Source organism: Diceros bicornis, chromosome 25 (genome assembly GCF_020826845.1).
Source record: "Diceros bicornis minor isolate mBicDic1 chromosome 25, mDicBic1.mat.cur, whole genome shotgun sequence".
Lineage (NCBI taxonomy): Eukaryota > Metazoa > Chordata > Mammalia > Perissodactyla > Rhinocerotidae > Diceros > Diceros bicornis.
The window spans coordinates 4543321-4561999 of NC_080764.1; the positions used below are offsets into that span (position 1 = coordinate 4543321).

The window sequence follows — 18679 nt, forward strand, 5'->3', positions numbered from 1 at the left end:
TAGGAAGTGGCAGGTAGCTTTGAGTGGACAGTGATGGGCTGTGCCTGGGACGTGGGGAGGGCAGCACGCCTCCAGCTCTGCCCTGGGAGAGGGAGGGGAGCTCCATCCTGCCCAGGCCCCCACGTTGCTCTGTGCCCTCCAGGAGCAATGGTGCTCACCTTGCCCTGCCTTGCCTTGCCCTGCCCTTGCCTACAGGGATCTGCCTGGTCCCCAGCGTCCTCCTTGGGGTCAGGGTGAGGGGATGATGGGTGGGCTGGCCCCTTTTCCCTGGGCGTCGGGTCTGGCTGGCATCACCGAGGGCACAGAGCAGGGAAGGGGCTGTCTGCTCCCTCTGAGCCTGGTGCCCAGCGAGGACTTGAGTTTGAATGACCAACAGGAAAGAGAGCGCAGAGCCGGATGGACCCCGACTGGCATGGCGCCTCAGTTTACCCACGTAGCAGTGGTCTCTGAGGGCTCTGCTGCTCCGATGTTCTAGGTTTATCCAGAATATGCATGGAGGGGGCAGCTGGGCAGGGCTGACCGGGAGGAGACTCTGGCCAAGCACAGAGATGCGCAGGCCTTTCCTGGAAGCCCTGTTCTGGACGCAGTCGGTGCCCGGCCAGCCCTGGCCCGCTTGTCATTCAGGGATGGTGAGGGTGATGCCCGTTTGTCTGTTTGCTCTCTGAGCTGCTCCTGGGCCATGGGGTGGGGTGAGGATTGCGAGCTCCACTTGGCAGATGGGGACACAGGCTCAGAGAGGGTTTGTGACTTGCCTGGGGCCACACAGCAGGCGTGAGACTCCAAGTCTAGTGCTCTCCTGCCTGCTCCTCCCGAGTCTCTGGGCACCTCCTTCTCTGTTTTCCCGAAACCTCAGGGTGGGGGCTCTGCAGGGCTAATGGTGCACACCTTGCCCTGCCAGACGCCAGAGACGGACTGCCCTGGAAACAGTGGGCCAGTGTGCTCAGGGATCCCCCCAGGGCTCACGAGGGCTGTGGGGTGGGGGGTGGCCGACATGTGGCCTGCCTGCCTGTCTCCAGCATTTTCCAGGGATGCTGCCGGATGCTACTGCTGGCCCCGGTGTCTGAGGGTGCAGATCCGTGCTGGGGTGGGCTCTGGATCCCGAGACCTCCCAGGACCGAAGTGTGCCCCCAGGACAGCTGCTGGGCTCAGATAGACCGTCCACGCTGTGCCTTTCTCCAACTCCCCACCCCCATCACCAGACACACCTGGAGCAGCCGCTGAGCTCAGATGGAGCAAATCACTTCCCACCTCTGAGGCTCCGTGTTCACATCTGTGAGATGGGTGCCATCGAGAGGATCCATGTCACAGGGTGGTCCTGGAGATAAAGGGAGGTGATGTAGACAAAGCGCCCAGCCCCAGACCTGCCTGTGTGAGGGACTCAGGAAACAACCTTGGGTAGGGACGCACGAAAGAGTCAGACGTGGGTCCTGCCCACCGCCGCTGCAGCCCGTGGCACAAGCCCAGAGGATGGCGCCTCACCCCGACGGGGCTTCCGAGAGCAGCGTGCGCCCCAGCTGTGTCCGGGGCCTGGCTAAGCCGTGGACACGAGGGGACGTGGACAGGCGTTCCACGTGGAGAGAAGGCCGGCGTCCGCCAGGGCAGGTGGCAGGGAGCCAGGCTGCTCTGCGGAAATAGTGGTATGCACGGGAGGCGGCTGCCCCTGCCCACAGGTGGGCCAGTTGTCCGGCCTGGGCAAGCTCGGCTGCAGAAGTGGTGGGTGGGGGCAGATGCTGTCAGGCCCCCAGGGCTTGAGGTCCTCTCAGAGGCCTGGGGGCCATCGATGGTGGCTGAGCAAGGCCCATGGGTTCGAGGGGCTTCTTTCTAAACCTAAGCACTCACTCGTTCTCGCCTTGGAGGATGTGCAGGCTGTGAATGGGGACTGGCAAGATGGCCCCAGGAGTGACTGTGGGAGGGGACTGTCTCCCCACACCGTGCCTGGCCACACTGTGACCTGGGGCAGGTTACGAAGCCCTCTGACCCAGCGTCCAGGTCTGTAAAATGGGGCGATGGTCCCCCCACCCCCCGTGGGGCTGTCGTGAGAAGTAAATGAGATGTGTGTGCAGAGTGTGGGCGCATGGGAGCCCCTCGATCTGGGACCTGACGTCATCCTCCTCGATTCTCCCCAAACTACGGCTCTCTCGCCCTTCACCGCCCCTGTCTCCATGGCGAGACGAGAGTGTTTGGCCCATTAAAACCAAATAAAAAAGGAATTAGTGGGAGTGGTGGCCCGGTGAGTAACTGGTGAGTAACCGAGAGTCTGAGCTGGGTATGGGCATAACCCGGGGTGGGCAGGGACTTGCAGACAGGATGGAGGGGAGGTTTTCGTGAAATGCCCTCCAAACGCACAGGCCCGGCCTTAGTGCCTGCTGGGGGCTTTGGGATGGCAGGACATGGGAGCCCCGCATCTGGCTTCCGTCGGGGAGGATGGGCGCTTCGTGAGGAGGAGGGTATGGGCGGCCCATTCTCGGGCCTCTGAGGGAACGCCCACATCATCCTTGCTCAGCAGGGCTTGGTTGTGGGATTTTAACTCCATCTGGCCGGCCTCTGGGGGCGATTGCCCAATCGTTTGAGATTTCTAACCCCTCACTGGGTGCCTAGCTGGTGACATGCCCACTCTGCCTCCCCAGAGCTCCCACCTGGTGTTCACCTGCTGGCTAGATCTCTCCACTGCTCCCCCAGGTCCACAGAGGGTCCAAATGCAGCATCTCCTCCCCAAGGGGGCTGCGTGTGCCTCTTCTCCTGTCTCCTCCTGCCCAAGGTCACTTAGTTGCAAAGGGGCCAAGCGGGGGGCAGGATGGTCTCCCATGACCCATGCCCCAGGCCCTGAGTCCCTCTCTCTGCCTGTCTGGGCTTTGATTCCACTGCCTGGGTTCACATCCTGCTTCAGCCACTAACACCTCATTTCCTAACCTCTCTGTGCCTCAGTCTCCTCATCTGTAAGATGGGAATAAAAATGAGATCTGCCTCGTATGACTGTCATGACAGTTCACTGAGAACACGTGTACAGGGTTAGAGAAGGGCTGGCCCACCGTGATAACAGTGCGGTAAGCACAGCTCCGCTCACCTGCTATCTAATAGTTCCCCCTCCCTCGTGTAGTCAGAGTGAGCGAGCGCTAAAATCCAAATCCCATGTGTCTGGCCCCAGCACCTGCTTCTTGGGACGTCTCTGGCCTCCCAGGATCTGGCCCTCTGGGACCTCCGCTGCCTCTTTTCTCCTTACTCTTGACCTGGTACTTCCAGTAACACCAAACTGTTTCACCTCTGCACCTTTGCTCTGTGGTGGCCGGATGTGTGCATCCACCACACACACACGCACACACCCACATCCCACACCACACACACTATACATACACACCCTGTACACACACTATACACATACACACTCAGACACCACACACTCAGTCACACAGATCACATGTACACACTCACAGAGAGTTAACTCATACTTCTTGTTAAGACTTACTTTAAGAGGTCATCTCCTCCAGGAAGCCTTCCTTGACTCCACCTCCCAAGATGCAGGTCAGGGCATCCTTTGAGGCTCTGTGACTCCCTGTGCCCCTTCTTGCAGAGCTCTATGGTCACCTCCTTTCCTGGGATCCCCCACCTAGTTTACTGGTCCCTCTTCCGTGCACGTGTGCCTCTGTGTGTGTGTGTGCGCATGTGTGTGTGAGCTTGTCAGCAGGCCCTTCTGGGCTTGGGCAACACCACCACCAACAGTAAGGAGTTCAATAATCCACTTCCCCCTCGATGGACTTCTCTTCAGATGGTCTTGACCTAATTTAGAGCCAGGAGGTCAATTCTCAGGTTCTCCCTGCCCCTGTCCCTGTCCCTCTGTCTGTCTAGGAGTCCCTGGCCGGACCGGGGCTCCTCTGAGCTCCTCGAAGAGCGACTTCTTATGGAGCAGTCCCAGGGAGCTGCGTCCCATGCGGTCAGCAGGCCCCCAGGTGGCCGTGTACTGACCCGGGGTGGGGGGAGTTTGGGCGGGAAGGACCTGCAGGGGAGGAGAGGCTGGCCCCCCATGCACAGCAAGGCCCTGGGAAGGCGGTGGCAGCTCTGCACCCTTTGCAGACCCCAATCTTTCTGGGGAGGAAGGGACGCCCACGCTGCCCTGCCCACAGCTCTTCTCAGAGGAAGGAAGTGTTCAGGAAGCCGTGGCCCCCTCCATGACGGCAGAGCCCAGCCAAATTCTCCTCTGTCCTGGGCCCCTGAGACCAGCTGGTCCCACCCTGGTCCTCGCCCCGGACGGGAGGAACCCCAGGAATAGGGATCCCACGTAAGTGAGCCCGCCAGGGAATAGGGGCCCCACTGAGGGTGAGCCCTGCAGGGGAACAGGGACTCCATCTAGATGAGCCCCTCCCAGCTGGTTGTTGGGTGAGGAGGTGGACCCCAGAACACACAGTCAGCGCCCAGCACAAGGCTGGGCATGCAGTTGGTGCTCAATGGACGTTTGTGGAACAGACTTGACTTGACTGTCAATCCTCTCTCAATCTGAGGGGATCACCCCAGCCCCCGGTAACAGCAGCCAGGCACACGGAGGGGCACGTTGGCCCTCGCAGGGTGCAGGCGTGGGGCTTGTGCAAGGACAGGGTCGTGGGTTTCCAGCTGCCCCTCTTGGGACTGAAGGCTGGGCCACACCCCACTGTTGCTGAGATGGGCAGTCAGATTCCCGCATGGCAGCCCTGAGCTCTGTGTCCGTAGCGCCAGGTGCTGGGGACCACACGGACCCAGCCGTGGCCCGAAGAGAGCCTCCGTGCTTGTAGCAAGGTGCGAGGGGCTCGAGAGACTGGGGCCAGGATGGCAGGATGCGCAGGGCCCGGCCAGGGGCTATGGACAATAAAGAAGAATTAGAGCTGGACCCATCCATCTAAGGGCCTTTGGACCCATGGGGAGCCAAGAAATCCCAGTGGAGGGCTAACTAGGTGGCCAGTGTCAGGAGCAACGAGAGGGTCGGATCTGCCACTGAGGGAGGTCGGCCAGCCAGGTTCCCTTCTGGCTGGTGGTCTGGGAAGGCTGCCTGGAGGAGGGGGCGTCGGAATCAACGTTGGAAGGTTGTTAGGATTTGGGCATGAAAGGGAAGGGAATTCCACCAAAAAGACCAGGTTCCCCCAGGGGCATGTGAGCAGCACTGGAAGGAGTGTTGTTTTGGGTGGAGGATGGGGAGAGAGGGCTGGGGAGGCCGGCCAGGCAGGGACTGTGGGCAAGGACTTCAGGCTTGGACTGTGGGCCTTCCCTTCCCAGCTCAGGCAGAGAGGAACCAGCGAAGGTGCCAGGGGGATGAGCCCAGGACTGTGATTTGGGTCACCCAGATGGTGGCTGGGGAGTGAGGGAGGCAGGGAGGACTGGCGCCCAAGCCTGGGCAAGTCAGGGGCCCCTGAGCCAGGCAGGGGTGTTGGAGGAGAGGCCAGGGCCTGGTGACGGGTGATGGGTGGTCAGAGAGGGGGAGGCGGCAGCGAGGAGCCTGGGGGAGGGAGAGGGTTGGCTCTGGGCTGCGTGGATTCTGGTTCCTGGCTGTTGGGGCGGGGTGCCCCACGGGGCTCCGCACAAGCGGCTGGTGCACGAGGAGCGGGGCTGAGAGCTGGCAGAGGGCAGAGGTCACAAGCATGGACCCCACATGCCCCTCCCAGGGTTGGAGAAACTGGGCCCCTCCAGCCCAGGCTCTTGGGACCGAGAGAGAGGTGTCTTACACGCTGGTGGCAGAGCTGTGGCACGCATTGAGTGCTCACTGTATACCAGGCACTGTCCTCACCGCAGCCCTGCAAGGTGGGTTCCATCAGCCTCACTTTGCTGAGTCAGAAGCTCAGAGAGGGCAAGTGCTGAGCCCAGGGTCACATAGCCGGCCAGCAGCAGGACCCAGGCCCGGCACTGGGTCCCCTGAGCCCTGCAGGGCCTCACCGTCCACACTGTCCCCTCCCCGCAGGGAGCCGTGAGGCCGCCTTCACGTATGCCATCACCGCGGCCGGCGTGGCCCACGCCGTCACCGCCGCCTGCAGCCAGGGCAACCTGAGCAACTGCGGGTGCGACCGCGAGAAGCAGGGCTACTACAACCAGGCCGAGGGCTGGAAGTGGGGCGGCTGCTCCGCCGATGTGCGCTACGGCATCGACTTCTCCCGGCGCTTCGTGGACGCCCGGGAGATCAAGAAGAACGCGCGGCGCCTCATGAACCTGCACAACAACGAGGCCGGCAGGAAGGTAGGGCGGGCGCCGGGCGGCGCAGGCCGGTGGCCCCTGTGGCCCTGGGGTCACGACCTCCCTGAACTCGGGCGCCTCTCCTAGCCGAGGGAGTTGGTGACCTGAACCCCTAAGGTGCGGGGTGGGTGGTGCTCGGCACGGCCGTCACCTCGTACCCTCCCAGCAGCTCTGAGAGGCGGCCTCACTGTTCCCATTCCTGAGGGGGACAAACTGAGGCTGGAGGGGGGAAGGGATGCCCGGGCCCCCAGCTAGTGGGTGGCAGGGGTAAGACAGGGACCTTGTTTCCACGCAGGGTGGGAGCGGGGCCTGGCTGCGGATCCCGGGCCGCAGTCCCTTATCCCTGCCCTGGTCCCAGAGGGGTCGTGCCAGCACACTGGGAAAGGCTTTCTGGAGGAGGCAGCCTTTGGCTCGATTGTCATGGGAGACTCGAGGGAGGGATGTTCCCAGGAGGCGGGAGCAGCCAGCTCCACGCATGGGGTGGGATGCAGTCTGGTGGGTGATAATGGAGGACATTCAGACCGGGACACACTGGGGAAGAAGTCAAGACGAGCCGGGTCCCGCCTGCAGGGAGATGAGGGCCCCAGATACTGGGCTGGGAGGAACGGCCTCCATGGCGGCAAGATGGCCCGAGATAGGGCAGCCAGCCGAGTGGAACGCCTCTCTGGGTCTGGCTCCCCAGCCCTGGCGGCTGCACCCAGGGCGCCAGGGCCTGAGGAGCTCTGCATGCATGGGACAGGCTTGCCTTTACCGGCAAAGAGGGGTTGAAATTGCCCTCTGTCCCAGGGACCATGGCTGAGGCCACCAGTCACTCACTTATTCGCTCAACAAACGCTCCCTTGCCCCTGCTCTGTGTCAGGGGCTAGGCTGGGCATGGGGGACGGAGATGAGTAAGACGGGCCCCTGGCTGCGGGAGCTCCCACAGCACTGTGTGGGTCCATGTGATGGGTGTGGGGGCCATGCCCAGGGGCAGCAAGAGCCCCGGGACCCGTAGGACAGAGCAGAAGCTTCCTAGAGGCAGTGGTGTCCAAGCAGAGCCTCGAAGGACGTGCGAGAGCTGAGACGAGCAGAGGTAGAAGGAGCTGGCACTTGGCGGGAGGGCTGCAAACGGTTCAGGCTGGTGGGGGGACGGGGCTCGGGAAGTAAGCAAGGGCCAGCCCAGAACAGACCTTGAACTCCAGGCCAAGAGTTTGACTTTTCCTCGTAGCTGTGGAGGGTGCCGTGCAGTAGGCAGTTATGAAATTACTGTCAAAGAAATGAATGAATGATTGGACAGATGAACGAATGAATGAAGGAATGAGTGACACAGTCTCTGCTCCAAGGAGATCACAGACAGCACATAGGCACCATTCTCTAGCCACAGGCAGATCGCCATCTGGGCCTCAGGAGGGCAGAGGAAGACGCTGTTCACTTTCCTGGAGGCATTGGAGGGCTTCCTGGAGGAGGAGGCACGACTGAGCCCTCAATGGAATCACCGCCCCTGGAACCTCTGCAGTAGCTTAGGTCCCCAGCAGGCGCTTTCCCACAGCCTTGGGAGGAAGGGCTCACGTTCCCTGTGTTACACATGAGGACAGTGGGCCCAAGGTAACCAGCAGAGGCACTGGTGGCCCTGAGGCCTGAGCTCCGGTCACTGCTCCGTGGGGATGCATCTGAGTCAGCTGCAGAGATGTGGGGAAGGGTGATGGGCAGAGGGACCAGCACAGGTAGAGGTATGGCAGTGGGTCAGGTCACAAGGGCAGTGCAGCACCATGGCCCGGCTCAGCCCAGTGGGTTGGAGGGGCCTCGCGGGGAAGGGCCCTGACAGCCGGGCTGGACTTTAGCCTCTGGGCCACAGGTGCCACTGCAGGTCCCTGAGACAGAGTGACGCTAGCAGCTCGAGGGCCGGGGTTGTGTCTGATTTGGCTCTGGGGTCCCCTGAGAACCCCGGACTGGCCTGGCGAGGGACTCAGCGGGGTGTTTGGCGACTGACAGGTGGTAAAAGGCATAAGAGAAATGGAGGCAGGCCGGACTGGGCCCTGGGGGAGACAGGAGGCGGGAGGACAAGGAGGCTGGTGATGGGCCGGGCCCAGCGGGGGCGGCGAGGATGGAGGAGGGTCAGCGTGTCGGGGGTTTGAACTGGGGTGAAGCCGTGGACGGAGACGGGCACGGGGGGGAGAAGCGGGCTGTGGGGGAGAGCAGGTCATGGCGCGGGCCCGTCAGGGACAGGGCAGCCGTAGGAGAGGGCTGTGAAATGGTCAGCAGCCAGGACTCTTGTGCCAGCGCTGTCCCTGGCTGTCGCTGAGGCCCTGGCCGACCCCGTCCCTCGTCTGAGCCTCGGTCTCCCCACCGGCACAGTGGTGTATGCGCCTTGTCCCCGCCCGCAGCCCCCAACCCCATGGAGCTGTGGGGCGGGGTGTGGCTTTTGAGGCTTCCATAAGAACCAAGCCCAGGCCCTCACGGGTCACCCTGGTGCTGGGGCGCTCTGGCCCCCATCACAGGGCGTCCAGGCCTGTCCCCACCCCCTCCCACTTCCTCAGGGCCACGGAGTTCAGCACGTCAGGGGGGAAGCAAGGTGAGGGCTGACCAACAAAGTTCCACAGACTGGGGGCTTAGAGCGACAGAAATTTATTCTGAGTTCTGGAGCCAGAGTCCCAAACCAAGGTGTCCCAGGGGAGGATCCTTGCTGCCTCTTCCAGCTCCTGGTGGCTCCCAGCGTTCCTTGGCTTGTGGCCACGTCCTCTGGTCTCTGCTCGTCCATCACACGGCCTCCTGTGAGTCTCATAGAGACGCGGTCCTTGGATTCAGGGCCCACGCTGATCCAGGATGACCCCATCACGAGCCTTACCTTAATTACATCTGCAAAGACCTATTTCCAAATCAGGTCACATTCCGAGGTTCCGAGTGGATGTGGATTTGGGGGGACACTGTTCTGCCCACCACATTGGTGATTCACCCCAGGCTGGCATGTGGCCCCCCGATGGGCCAGGCTCAGAGAGGCTGAACTGAACCAGCTCACTGCCTGCTTCCATTAGAGCGAGGCCGTGGCCACCCTCCCCACGCCCCTCCTGGGCTGTGTGGCCTTTAATGAGCAGCTACATGGTGCCCCTGCAGGAGCATCCCCTGTGGTCATGAAGGCGGGAGTGGCCGGTGCCCACCAGCTGCTGTGCCCCTGCTGTGTGGTCCCTGCTTCCTGGGGTGGGAATAGCAGGGCAGAGAGAGGCGATGCCTGAGTAGAGGAAGTGCAGTGTCTTCCCCTCCACACCGACCCGGTGAAGGCAGGAGCTTGTCCAGCTGGGAAGCCCTGGGGGCTGTTGTCAGGACGGCTCTGGGCCCCACTCGTTGGTGACGTGAGGTCTGAAGCCATCCCTGACCAGGACCCCCAGCACTGGGAGCCGGGGGGCAGGAACGCTGTTAGCTGGGCACGGCCTTTACCTGACCTCATCTAGAGTCCAAGCCGGTCCTGGGGTGGGGGCCATGAAAACCTGGAGTCCAGGGAGGGGGCACTCAAGCAAAGTCTCCAGCTGAGGGGCTGCTGGCCAGGCTGGGCCCCCGGGCTGGCAGGACCACGTTGCCGTGCTCTCGCCGTCACGGCCAGGCGCGCTGATGAAATAGCTTCACTTGAGGACCACGTCCCTTTCACTCTGTGGGCCCGGGGTCAGAGGGGAAGCAGACACGGACTATGTCCCCCAGGGTCACGCATGCCCATGGAGAGGGCAGGCCACCATCGAGGGTCAGGAAACTCCACGGCAGAGTGAGGGTGCCGTGGAAGAGGCTGTGTGTGGCCCTCCCTCCGGGGCCCCAGGCTCAGAGCCGCCTGCCTGAGGCTGTTGCCCGAGTGTGTGCGAAGCGCCTTCCGCTGGCGCCAGGACGCCGTGACTCCCTCCAACCTGGCCGTGACAGACCTCTGTTCCTAGAGTGGGGGCCACACTGTTATTCCAGAAAGAACACCAGGGTGGCCGTTTCCTGGAGGCCCCCACCCCACCCTCACACTACCTGGCTCAGGGGGAAACGGAGACCTGGGGCAGGGGCCCTGCTCAGCCCCCAGCTCCTCTGAGCAGACCTGGGTCACTCTGCACCCTCCCAGGTGGTCTCCTGGGGCCGCAGGGACTGGTGCCACCGTCCCTGTCGCTCTTATCACGAGGGCGCTGGAGACGGAAATGGCACGATCTTCCACGCTGTGATCGCTTCCCAGGAGAGGCTCAGGCCCGGGGGGCCCAGCCAAGCGATGATGCAGCCCCTTGCTCTGCGAGCAGCTGTCCCGTCGGCTTCATCTGCCGACGGTCACGGGCCTGGCTGCTCAGGGTCTGACCGTCCCTGGGCGGTGGGTGGAGACGGGGCTGCCTAGGGAGATGGGGACAGAGGGAGGGGGTCGGGGGAGGGGTTCAGGGTGGACGGCAGAGCAGGTGGGGGCAGCCGTCCAGCAGGCAATTGAGCCTGGACCACCTGGCCTGCACAACCTCTAGCCTGGACACCCCTGCCAGGTCTCTGGCCCCTGTGGCCCGTCTGAGGAGGAATCCCCTGGGCCAGCAGCCTGGGGTGGGGTGAACTGATTCCTGGGCTGGGGCCTCTGGGAAGGGCGTCTGCCTGGTTAGCTTCTGGCCAGAGGGGCATACGTGTCAGGCAGAGTGGCCAGGGAGGGGAAGCTTCCAGACCTTGAAGGGCAGGTTAGTGGAGGGAGAAGCTTTTGGGGGAGGGGAGGGTCCAAGCAAAGAGAACTTGGAGTGGGGGTGAGGGAGGGGTGGGGGAGGTCTGAGTGGGGTGGACAGGAGTGGGGAGAGGGGCAGGAGGCAGAGGAGGCCCAGACAAGCTTTCCCCTGGGGAGGGTCCCCCTTCACCCAGACCCCCAGACCAGACTTCTGGCCTGTGCCCTCCTCCCAGACACCCCACGGTCCAGTCCCCAGGCCCTGCAATTCCAGTTCTGAGCGTTCCCAAAACCTCGCCCCCTTTCTCTCCTCTGGATGCTGGGGCGCTGCCCCCCTCCTCTCCCCTCCTCCCCCGGTGGAGCAGCAGCTTCCCCCTCCCAGTCTCCGCCCCAGGAAGTCATCCACGCAGGAGCAGAGAATCCCACCCCGAGCTCCAGCCGCCAGCCTCAGGCCCACCCAGCACCACGACTGCTCTTCTGGGCTGAATCTTCCCTTTGTGGTGGTGTGCCGGCTCTCCAGACCTCGCTCCTGCTGCGCCCCTCCTGGGACAGCCCACCTCTGTGCCTAATGAGCTCCTCCTCCTCCATCAACACCCAATGCAGGCACCCCCTCCCCCCGGAAACCCTCCATGCCCGGCACCCTCACTCCGGGGGGGTCAGGCTCTCACGGCCCCTGCACATTGCCGTCTTGAGTGTCGGTTTCCTTCTGTTTCCCACACTGGGCTGTGGGCCCCGGACATCCTTGCTGAGGCCCAGGGTCCTGTGCAGCCGGGGTGGGGAAAATGGGGCTGTAGTTGGCCCTCTGGGTTGTTTCTTTGTCTTTGTCATCCATTCATTTGTTCATTCATGTGCTGTGGGTCTCCTCTTCTGGGCCAGGGCTGGGTTCTGACCCAGGGGGCGGAGCGAAGCCAAGTTCCTTCACGGCTGGGCTGCTGAAGAGAGGCGGGTGAGGCCAGGGGGAGCCAGGACAGCTGACAAATGGCTGTCTGCAGCCGCGGGCGGCAGCTGACCATTCCCTGTCTTTAATCAGGGCGGCTGGCAGGGCCCTTCGATCCGGGTAAATGAGTACCTGGGTTCAGGGCTGGCTCTGGGAACCGGCCTTCCGGGGCCGGGGAGGGCGGCCCCAGGGAAACACAGGGCTGCGCCCATCGCGGGTCCGCGGGAGCTGGCGAGAACGAACAATGCGGTTTGGGGGGCAGCTTCCCAGCAGATCGCACGGCTGGGCCCCGCTGACCCGTACACTCACCTCTCACTTGTCCCCCCCTCTGTCCTCCAGCAAGCGTGTACAGAGCTCCATGCCACGCCAGGCTTTCATTGAACAGCCATTTATTAAGCGCCGACTGCATGCCAGTCCCTACACCAGGCGTGAGGGCATGGTCGGGGAGACAGGGGTGGGGGATTTGCACTTATTAAGCATCTACTGTTGCTGGGCCTGGCTGGGTGCAGGCACCTGCTGTGCTGTGACCTGCACAGTCCACGGTGCCCGGAGCCTCAGTTTCCTCATCAGTGCCTTCGACCCGAAGCTCCCTAAAGAGTTGTGAGAATTTGGGAAACATATTAGATAGACGTGCGTGGAGCTCTGCCAGGTTCTGCATATTCTCACGGGGCCCTCACAAGGCCCTGTGCAGTAGGGACCTGTGTCAACAGCCCCTTTTAACAGATGAGGAGACTGAGGCTCAGAGAGGGGGAGACACTTACGTGCGGTCACACAGCAGGAAGTGGGGGAGCAGACTCCAGGTCAGGCTGGAGGTGAGGGGGGCCGGGACGGCGCCCAGGCCTGGGCCACACTCACACCGAGCCCCCGCTGTGTCCCCGCAGGTCCTGGAGGAGCGCATGAAGCTAGAGTGCAAGTGTCACGGCGTGTCGGGCTCGTGCACCACCAAGACGTGCTGGACCACGCTGCCCAAGTTCCGCGAGGTGGGCCACCTGCTCAAGGAGAAGTACAACGCGGCGGTGCAGGTGGAGGTGGTGCGGGCCAGCCGGCTGCGGCAGCCCACCTTCCTGCGCATCAAGCAGCTGCGCAGCTACCGGAAGCCCATGGAGACGGACCTGGTGTACATCGAGAAGTCGCCCAACTACTGCGAGGAGGACGCGGCCACGGGCAGCGTGGGCACGCAGGGCCGCCTGTGCAACCGCACCTCGCCCGGCGCCGATGGCTGCGACACCATGTGCTGTGGCCGCGGCTACAACACCCACCAGTACACCAAGGTCTGGCAGTGCAACTGCAAGTTCCACTGGTGCTGCTTCGTCAAGTGCAACACATGCAGCGAGCGCACCGAGGTCTTCACCTGCAAGTGAGCGGCGGCCACGGCCACGCGGCAGCCACGCGGCCGCAGCCCCCGCCGCGGCATTTTGCACATCCTCTCGTTCCTTGCCTCTCCTGTGCAGCCTGGGGCCGCGGGCAGAGGCTGCGGAGGAGGTGGGGGCTCCAGGCGCAGGAGGGCTCACTGGGGACGTCACCGTCTCCTGCCATTCCCGTCACTTCCCTTGGCAAAACAGTGCCCACGACCCAGCTGAGAGGGCAAGGCCAACAGCGCTGGTGTCCCTGATGGGGCCCAGGGGATTCCTTTTCTTTTCTCCGGGAAAGTGAACCTCAAGGACACACGTATCCTGGAAAGCTAAGTGACAACAAGACTCAGAGTGTCGCCCTCCCCCGCCTGGTGGCCCAGACACAGAAATGCCACGCCACCAGCCTCACGCAAGACTGTTGCCCAGGCCGCGTCAGCCACTGGGCCCCGGGGAGGTCAGGGCAGATGTTGACAAAAATTATTTATGGTTTCTTAGTATCAGAAGAGGATTCTTAGCACTAAGGCATAGCGGGTCCTAACTCCGTACCTGTGTTCGTGCATCCCCTTGCCGCCCTCTGCTTCCTCTCCCTGCCCCTGGGGACCGAGGGAGCATCCTGTGCATCCTGGCCCTGCCCCAGGGGGAGGTGGCGGTGTGTATGGTCCCAGATGAGCTGGCCACGGACAGGGACCTCCAGCCCCTCTCCCCTTCTTTTAGGAAATCATATAAACAAATCAAAATGTCACCAGTGTCAGGTTCCAGGAATGCCACATCCTCTCCTGGATGCTGTCCCCTCCCAGCCACCCGCCAGCCTGGCACCCCCCAGTTTACAAAGCCCCTCCCACCCTGGAACCAGCCAGCCCCCAGGACAGCGCTGTTCCAGGGGTGGGGAGGTCAGAGGTGTTTGCCCCATTTGACCGATGGGGACACTGAGCCCAGAGTGGCTCGAGCACTGGCCAGAGGCCCTGGAGGCTCCCGCTTTGCTTGGGCATCCTGACTCCCAGCCTAGGGCTCCTAACCCTGGAGGACGTGCTCTGGGGACGCCTAGGGTGGTGTGAGGTGGCCCCCATGCCTTGGAAATCTGGCTGCGTCCCTGCCCCTGCTGCCAGCCTCCCTGGGGTCTGCATCTCCCCAGCGCCCTGCGAGGCACCTTCCAGGGTTTCTCTGGACGTCTCCTTGCCCAGTCCTGGTCCTTTCGCCCTCTCTCTGATGCTGAGAAAACTCAGCTCCAGGGCGCCACTCTGCCAGGGCCTCCACTGCAGTCCCAGCAGAGGCCTGCCCTCCAGACACCTCCCCCAGGGTCCCTACACCACACAGACCCTCTCTTGAAGTCTGACTCACCCCCAAACCCGGGAGACAGGAGCAGGAAGGGATCCCGCTCAGTTGTAGACCATGGGCAGGGTGGGGAGAGCTCAGAAACCTAGGACTTGGGGCTGGACAGGTCTACAGATACTCCTGCCCCTCCCTGGGGGGACCGAGGCACAGAGGGAGTGACTGACAAGAGAGGGGATGGTGTGCAACCAGCTTCTGGTGCACCTTCCACTGCCCGAGTGCCCCCGCCCAAATTTATGGTATTTTCTCGTGGAAACTGGTGGAAATGTGTCCTCAGAGTGGGCTGGTCATTAGCCTGGAGTGAGTGACACCGTCTGGGCCCTGGCCCTGGCGTCCACCCCACGTGCCCCTGAGGATGCCAGGACACTCCATCAGCTGCTGTCCTGTGAGCTTCCAGGCCACCCCCCGGCCCCAGCCCCTCCCTCCCGGGTCCCAGGACGCCCCCAAGTCCACAGGCCCGGCGTCCTCTGCCAAGGAACCTGGTTAACTTATATTGTTACATAGCGTCGAAATGTCTATAGTGTCTTTTAAATTATTGTGACCTACACTGGGTACTGGAGGTGGGGGCATGGCCGCACGCTGTCCCCCGAGCCAGGCTCCTCCTCCTGCTTGAAACAGACTCTTGGGGCCCCTGACGCCACTGAGTCATGCGCACTGTCCCTCAGCCGCCAGGCACCCCGGTCGGGACACCGCCCTTCCTAACAACCCGTCAGCAGCGGCCCTTCCCTTAGGTGGGGGGGGGTCAGTGTGGCCCGGGCAGGGGCAGTGGCGGCCGAGGCTCTGCGTGTCCCTGCGGTGTCCCCACTTCAGGAGAGCCGGTGGGTTTCTGACGGGCTGTGTCGGCCTACCCTGGAGGGGAGTGCCCGGCTCCAATAAAGCTGGAATCAGAGCAGTGAGTGTGTGTGGACTGCACGCGACGCCCTGCTGCTCTTCCCCTGGGGCGGGGACACATGCGCCATCCACCGAGGACGGGACCCCTCGGCCCTCACACGCGTCCCCCTCCAGACTTCCTCGCCCCTCTCTGTGGGCTGGGCTGGAGTGGCACTGATGCCCCCTTCAGGCCCACCCCACCCAGCAAGGGCCACTGGTAGGGGCTGGACACAGACCCAGAGGCCACCCTGGACAGCCTGGGCTGAGGCCATGGGCCTGGTGCCAGAGCTGACCCACAGGGCTGGGCGGGGGCTGCTCTCAGGAGAATGGGGACCCGCAGCCAGGAGGCCCTGGCCCCATCTGTCTTCCACTGTGTCCCCCTTCCCTGCTGACCCCAGCTGGCCTCTGGGTTCCTGTGGGTCTGTCCAGCCGTGTCTGGAGGGTTTTGGCTCAAGGGCCCTCCCTGGGATACCCCTTGCCCTCTCCAGGCATGGGAAGACAGCCTGAGCCCCCTGGGAGCTCAGCAGCCCCTGGCTGGCCACTAGGCCTCGAAGCTTCCCCCAGAGGCCCGCCGCTGGGCCCCGGCACCCGCCTGCAGTGACCGTGCGAGCACGGGGGGATGAATGGCATTCCTGCCGAAGGCCGGAAGGCATGTGGCGGGGCCGGTTTGGCCACTGCCCGCTGTCCCGGCATCCTGGCATCAGGCGGAACCACTGATCAAACAGCCCCCCTTGCACTGTGCCCACCTGGGCACCCACGGAGCCTGGCTCCAGACCCAGATCCCAGTGGAGGGGCCACCAGGTGGACTCTCCGAGGGGGACGTGCCCTCCAGGGTGTGGAGAGGGGAGACAGACATGAAGGACCGTGGACTTGCAGTCCAAGTTCTGTCCCTTCCTGACACCCAGGTGCGGGCAGCCTCTGGGGCGGCTCTCCCCGATGCAGGGCCTCAGTTTCCCCAGCTGACAGCAGGAGGTGGCCCGGGCCAGGACTTGGTGGTCAGCGGGGCCCTTGGGGTCCGGGCCTGGGCCAAGTGGTTTGGCAGGAGGCCCTGGTTCCCCACGAGACGGTAAGCAAATCTGCGGTGGTGGCTGTGTTGGAACGCCGGGGTCTGGCTACTCCCACAGGGCCAGGAATGAGGAAAGAGCTCAGAGAATGCCACGGCCCCGGTGCCCAGACTGTACTTAGTTCTTGGCCACGGTTCAACCCAGCCCCGGCCTCCCAGGGCCACCCGGCACATCCTCCCAGGGGCCCTGCCCGAGGCGTCGAGCCCACATGCCCAGCTGGCTTGGGGGCCCACCTGATCCCCAGCCCCAGGCTCCATCTCTGAGGCTGATATCTCAGGAGCATTTCCCCAGGCAGGCCCACGCCCCGCCACGGTGACTCCTCACCCCTAGAGTGACGCCCCCTGCGCCCCCTCAGCTCTGGCCCGCTCTGCGCTTAGCTGGCTCCTGGGCATGCCGGGTGCCTCCCTGCCTCCCTGCACTTGCCAGGATGTTCCTTCTCCAGGCTCCCCTTCCACTGTGCTGGAGAGAGAGCACAGAACCACCAAGGCAGGAGTGAGTCCCGCGGGCTGTGCTGGGTAGGATTGGGGGACACTGGCAGGGAGAGCCAGGGGCTCAGGGAGCGTTCATCTACTGCCCACTCGTTCGTTAACTCACCTGCTTGTTGGTTTGTTCAGCCCTGCGGGAGGCCAGGCCCTGGGTTCAGGGTGGCTCATGCCTGGCCCTGACCTCCGGGGATTCTGGCTCCTCACCCCACTCTCCTGCCCAAGTGGCAGCCCATTCTGGAGGTGCCTGGGAGACAGGACAGGGCTTGGAGTGGCTCTTCCACACCTCGGAGCCTCAGCTTCCCGCTCCGTAGAATGGGTGTCGGGGAGCAAGCTGTGTCCAGCCGGGCCGGGCTCCCTCTTTCTCTGTCTGGAGGACGCCCCTGCCCACCTGTGCTCCTGGCTGCCCTTTAGCATTGGGTCTCCCACACTGCCCCTCGAGGGGCTGCCCATGCTGTGCACTTAGCTGCTGGCTGGTGGCCGGAGCTCACAGGGGGCCCTGTGGCCCTGGTGGGCAGAGGCCCACTCCTTGGTGTGGCCTTTGGAGGCCTTCCTGACCCTCTGCCTCATCTTCTACAGCCCACCTCTACCCTGCCCCCTCGCAAAGCCCCCTGCCCTGCTGGTAAGCCACCCTCCCCAGAGCTGCTCATCGTGCCCACCACCCACTGGCCCAGCCTTCGCTCCAGCTGCGGCTTCTGCCTGCGATGCCCTTTCACCTACCATCCCCTGCCCACACCCCTCCTTCCCGTAAGGCCCACCTTTCCCAGCTCCCTTGCCAGGGCTCCTGCCCTCTCCCTCACCCTCTGTCCCTGCTCTCACTCTGATGGGTAGGGATCTCATTGTTGTGACTGCCCCTGTCCCCCAAGCAGGTTGAGGGTCCTTGGAAGTAAGCAGGTCCATGGAATACAGAACACGCCCCCATGCCAGTCACTGGGTCTGGTCTGCAGGAACCCACAACCTTCACAACCCCCCTTCCCCAAATAGGTCAGTGCTAGCTCCATTTTATAAATGGGAAACTGAGGCACAGAGAATAAAGGGGTCTGTCCAAGGTCACACAGCCGGTGAGAGGCAGAACCAGGATTGGAACTCAGGTCCTTTGGGGTCTTCCTTCTACCCAACTCATGTGCCTCCTCCCACGAGGGGAAACTGAGGCCCCGGGACCTTGTCCTAGGCTGCACAGAGCTGAGGGGGAAGGGAATGGCTAAGGCAAGTCTCAGAGGAGATGACAGCAACACTCTCTTCAGCCAGGACAGAACAGGAAACACCCGGTTAAAAAGCAGCAGGCAGGATCTAGGTTAGACATCTGGGTGAACTTCATAATTCCTGGAGCTGGGGGGTGGGGAGAGGGTCAGGTGGGTGGGGGTGGAGAGAAGGGAGGAGAGGGAGGTGACCTGGGCAGGGAAGGCATGGGGTAGGCCGGGCTGTGTTCTGGGGGGACAAGGGGCCGAGGGGCCGGGAGGAGGAGGAGAGGTGAGCAGAGGCTGGAGCTCCTCACGCTCAGGCGAGCAGGGAAAGTGTGCGCTCCCTGAGCAGAGCAGCCAGTGCCGCTCCAGGAGGGCTGAGCTGGAGCAGGGCCGCCAGGAGCCATGAAGTTCAGCTGGATGTCAGCCTGGATCTCGCCTGCTGCCGTCCTGGCCTATTTCTCGCCTCTGGGACTCAGCGTGTGCCCACCTTTCTTCTCTGGGATGTCACCTGCCTGATCATCAGGTCATTGGTCTTGCAGGACATGGGGACTCAGAGCTGCCTGGCCTGGGGGTCTCAGGACCCTTGGGAATGAAGACTTGTGAATCTTGGCAGGCCCAGGGAATTGCAGGCCTGGCGCCCACAGCAGTGCCCAG

At 63.2% G+C, this 18679-nt stretch overlaps 1 protein-coding gene across 2 annotated transcripts in view; it reads left to right on the forward strand.

Annotated features, from left to right (window-relative positions):
* WNT7B (Wnt family member 7B) overlaps positions 1–15309 on the forward strand; it is a 52305-nt gene extending 36996 nt beyond the window's left edge. For both annotated transcript variants that reach the window (XM_058568146.1, XM_058568145.1), the window contains exons 3-4: positions 5918–6189; positions 12626–15309. In XM_058568146.1, the coding sequence (XP_058424129.1) occupies positions 5918–6189; positions 12626–13105 (752 nt within the window). In that variant the 3' untranslated portion in view covers positions 13106–15309. The remainder of the gene's footprint in view (positions 1–5917; positions 6190–12625) is intronic.
* The last annotated feature ends 3370 nt before the right edge of the window (positions 15310–18679 follow it).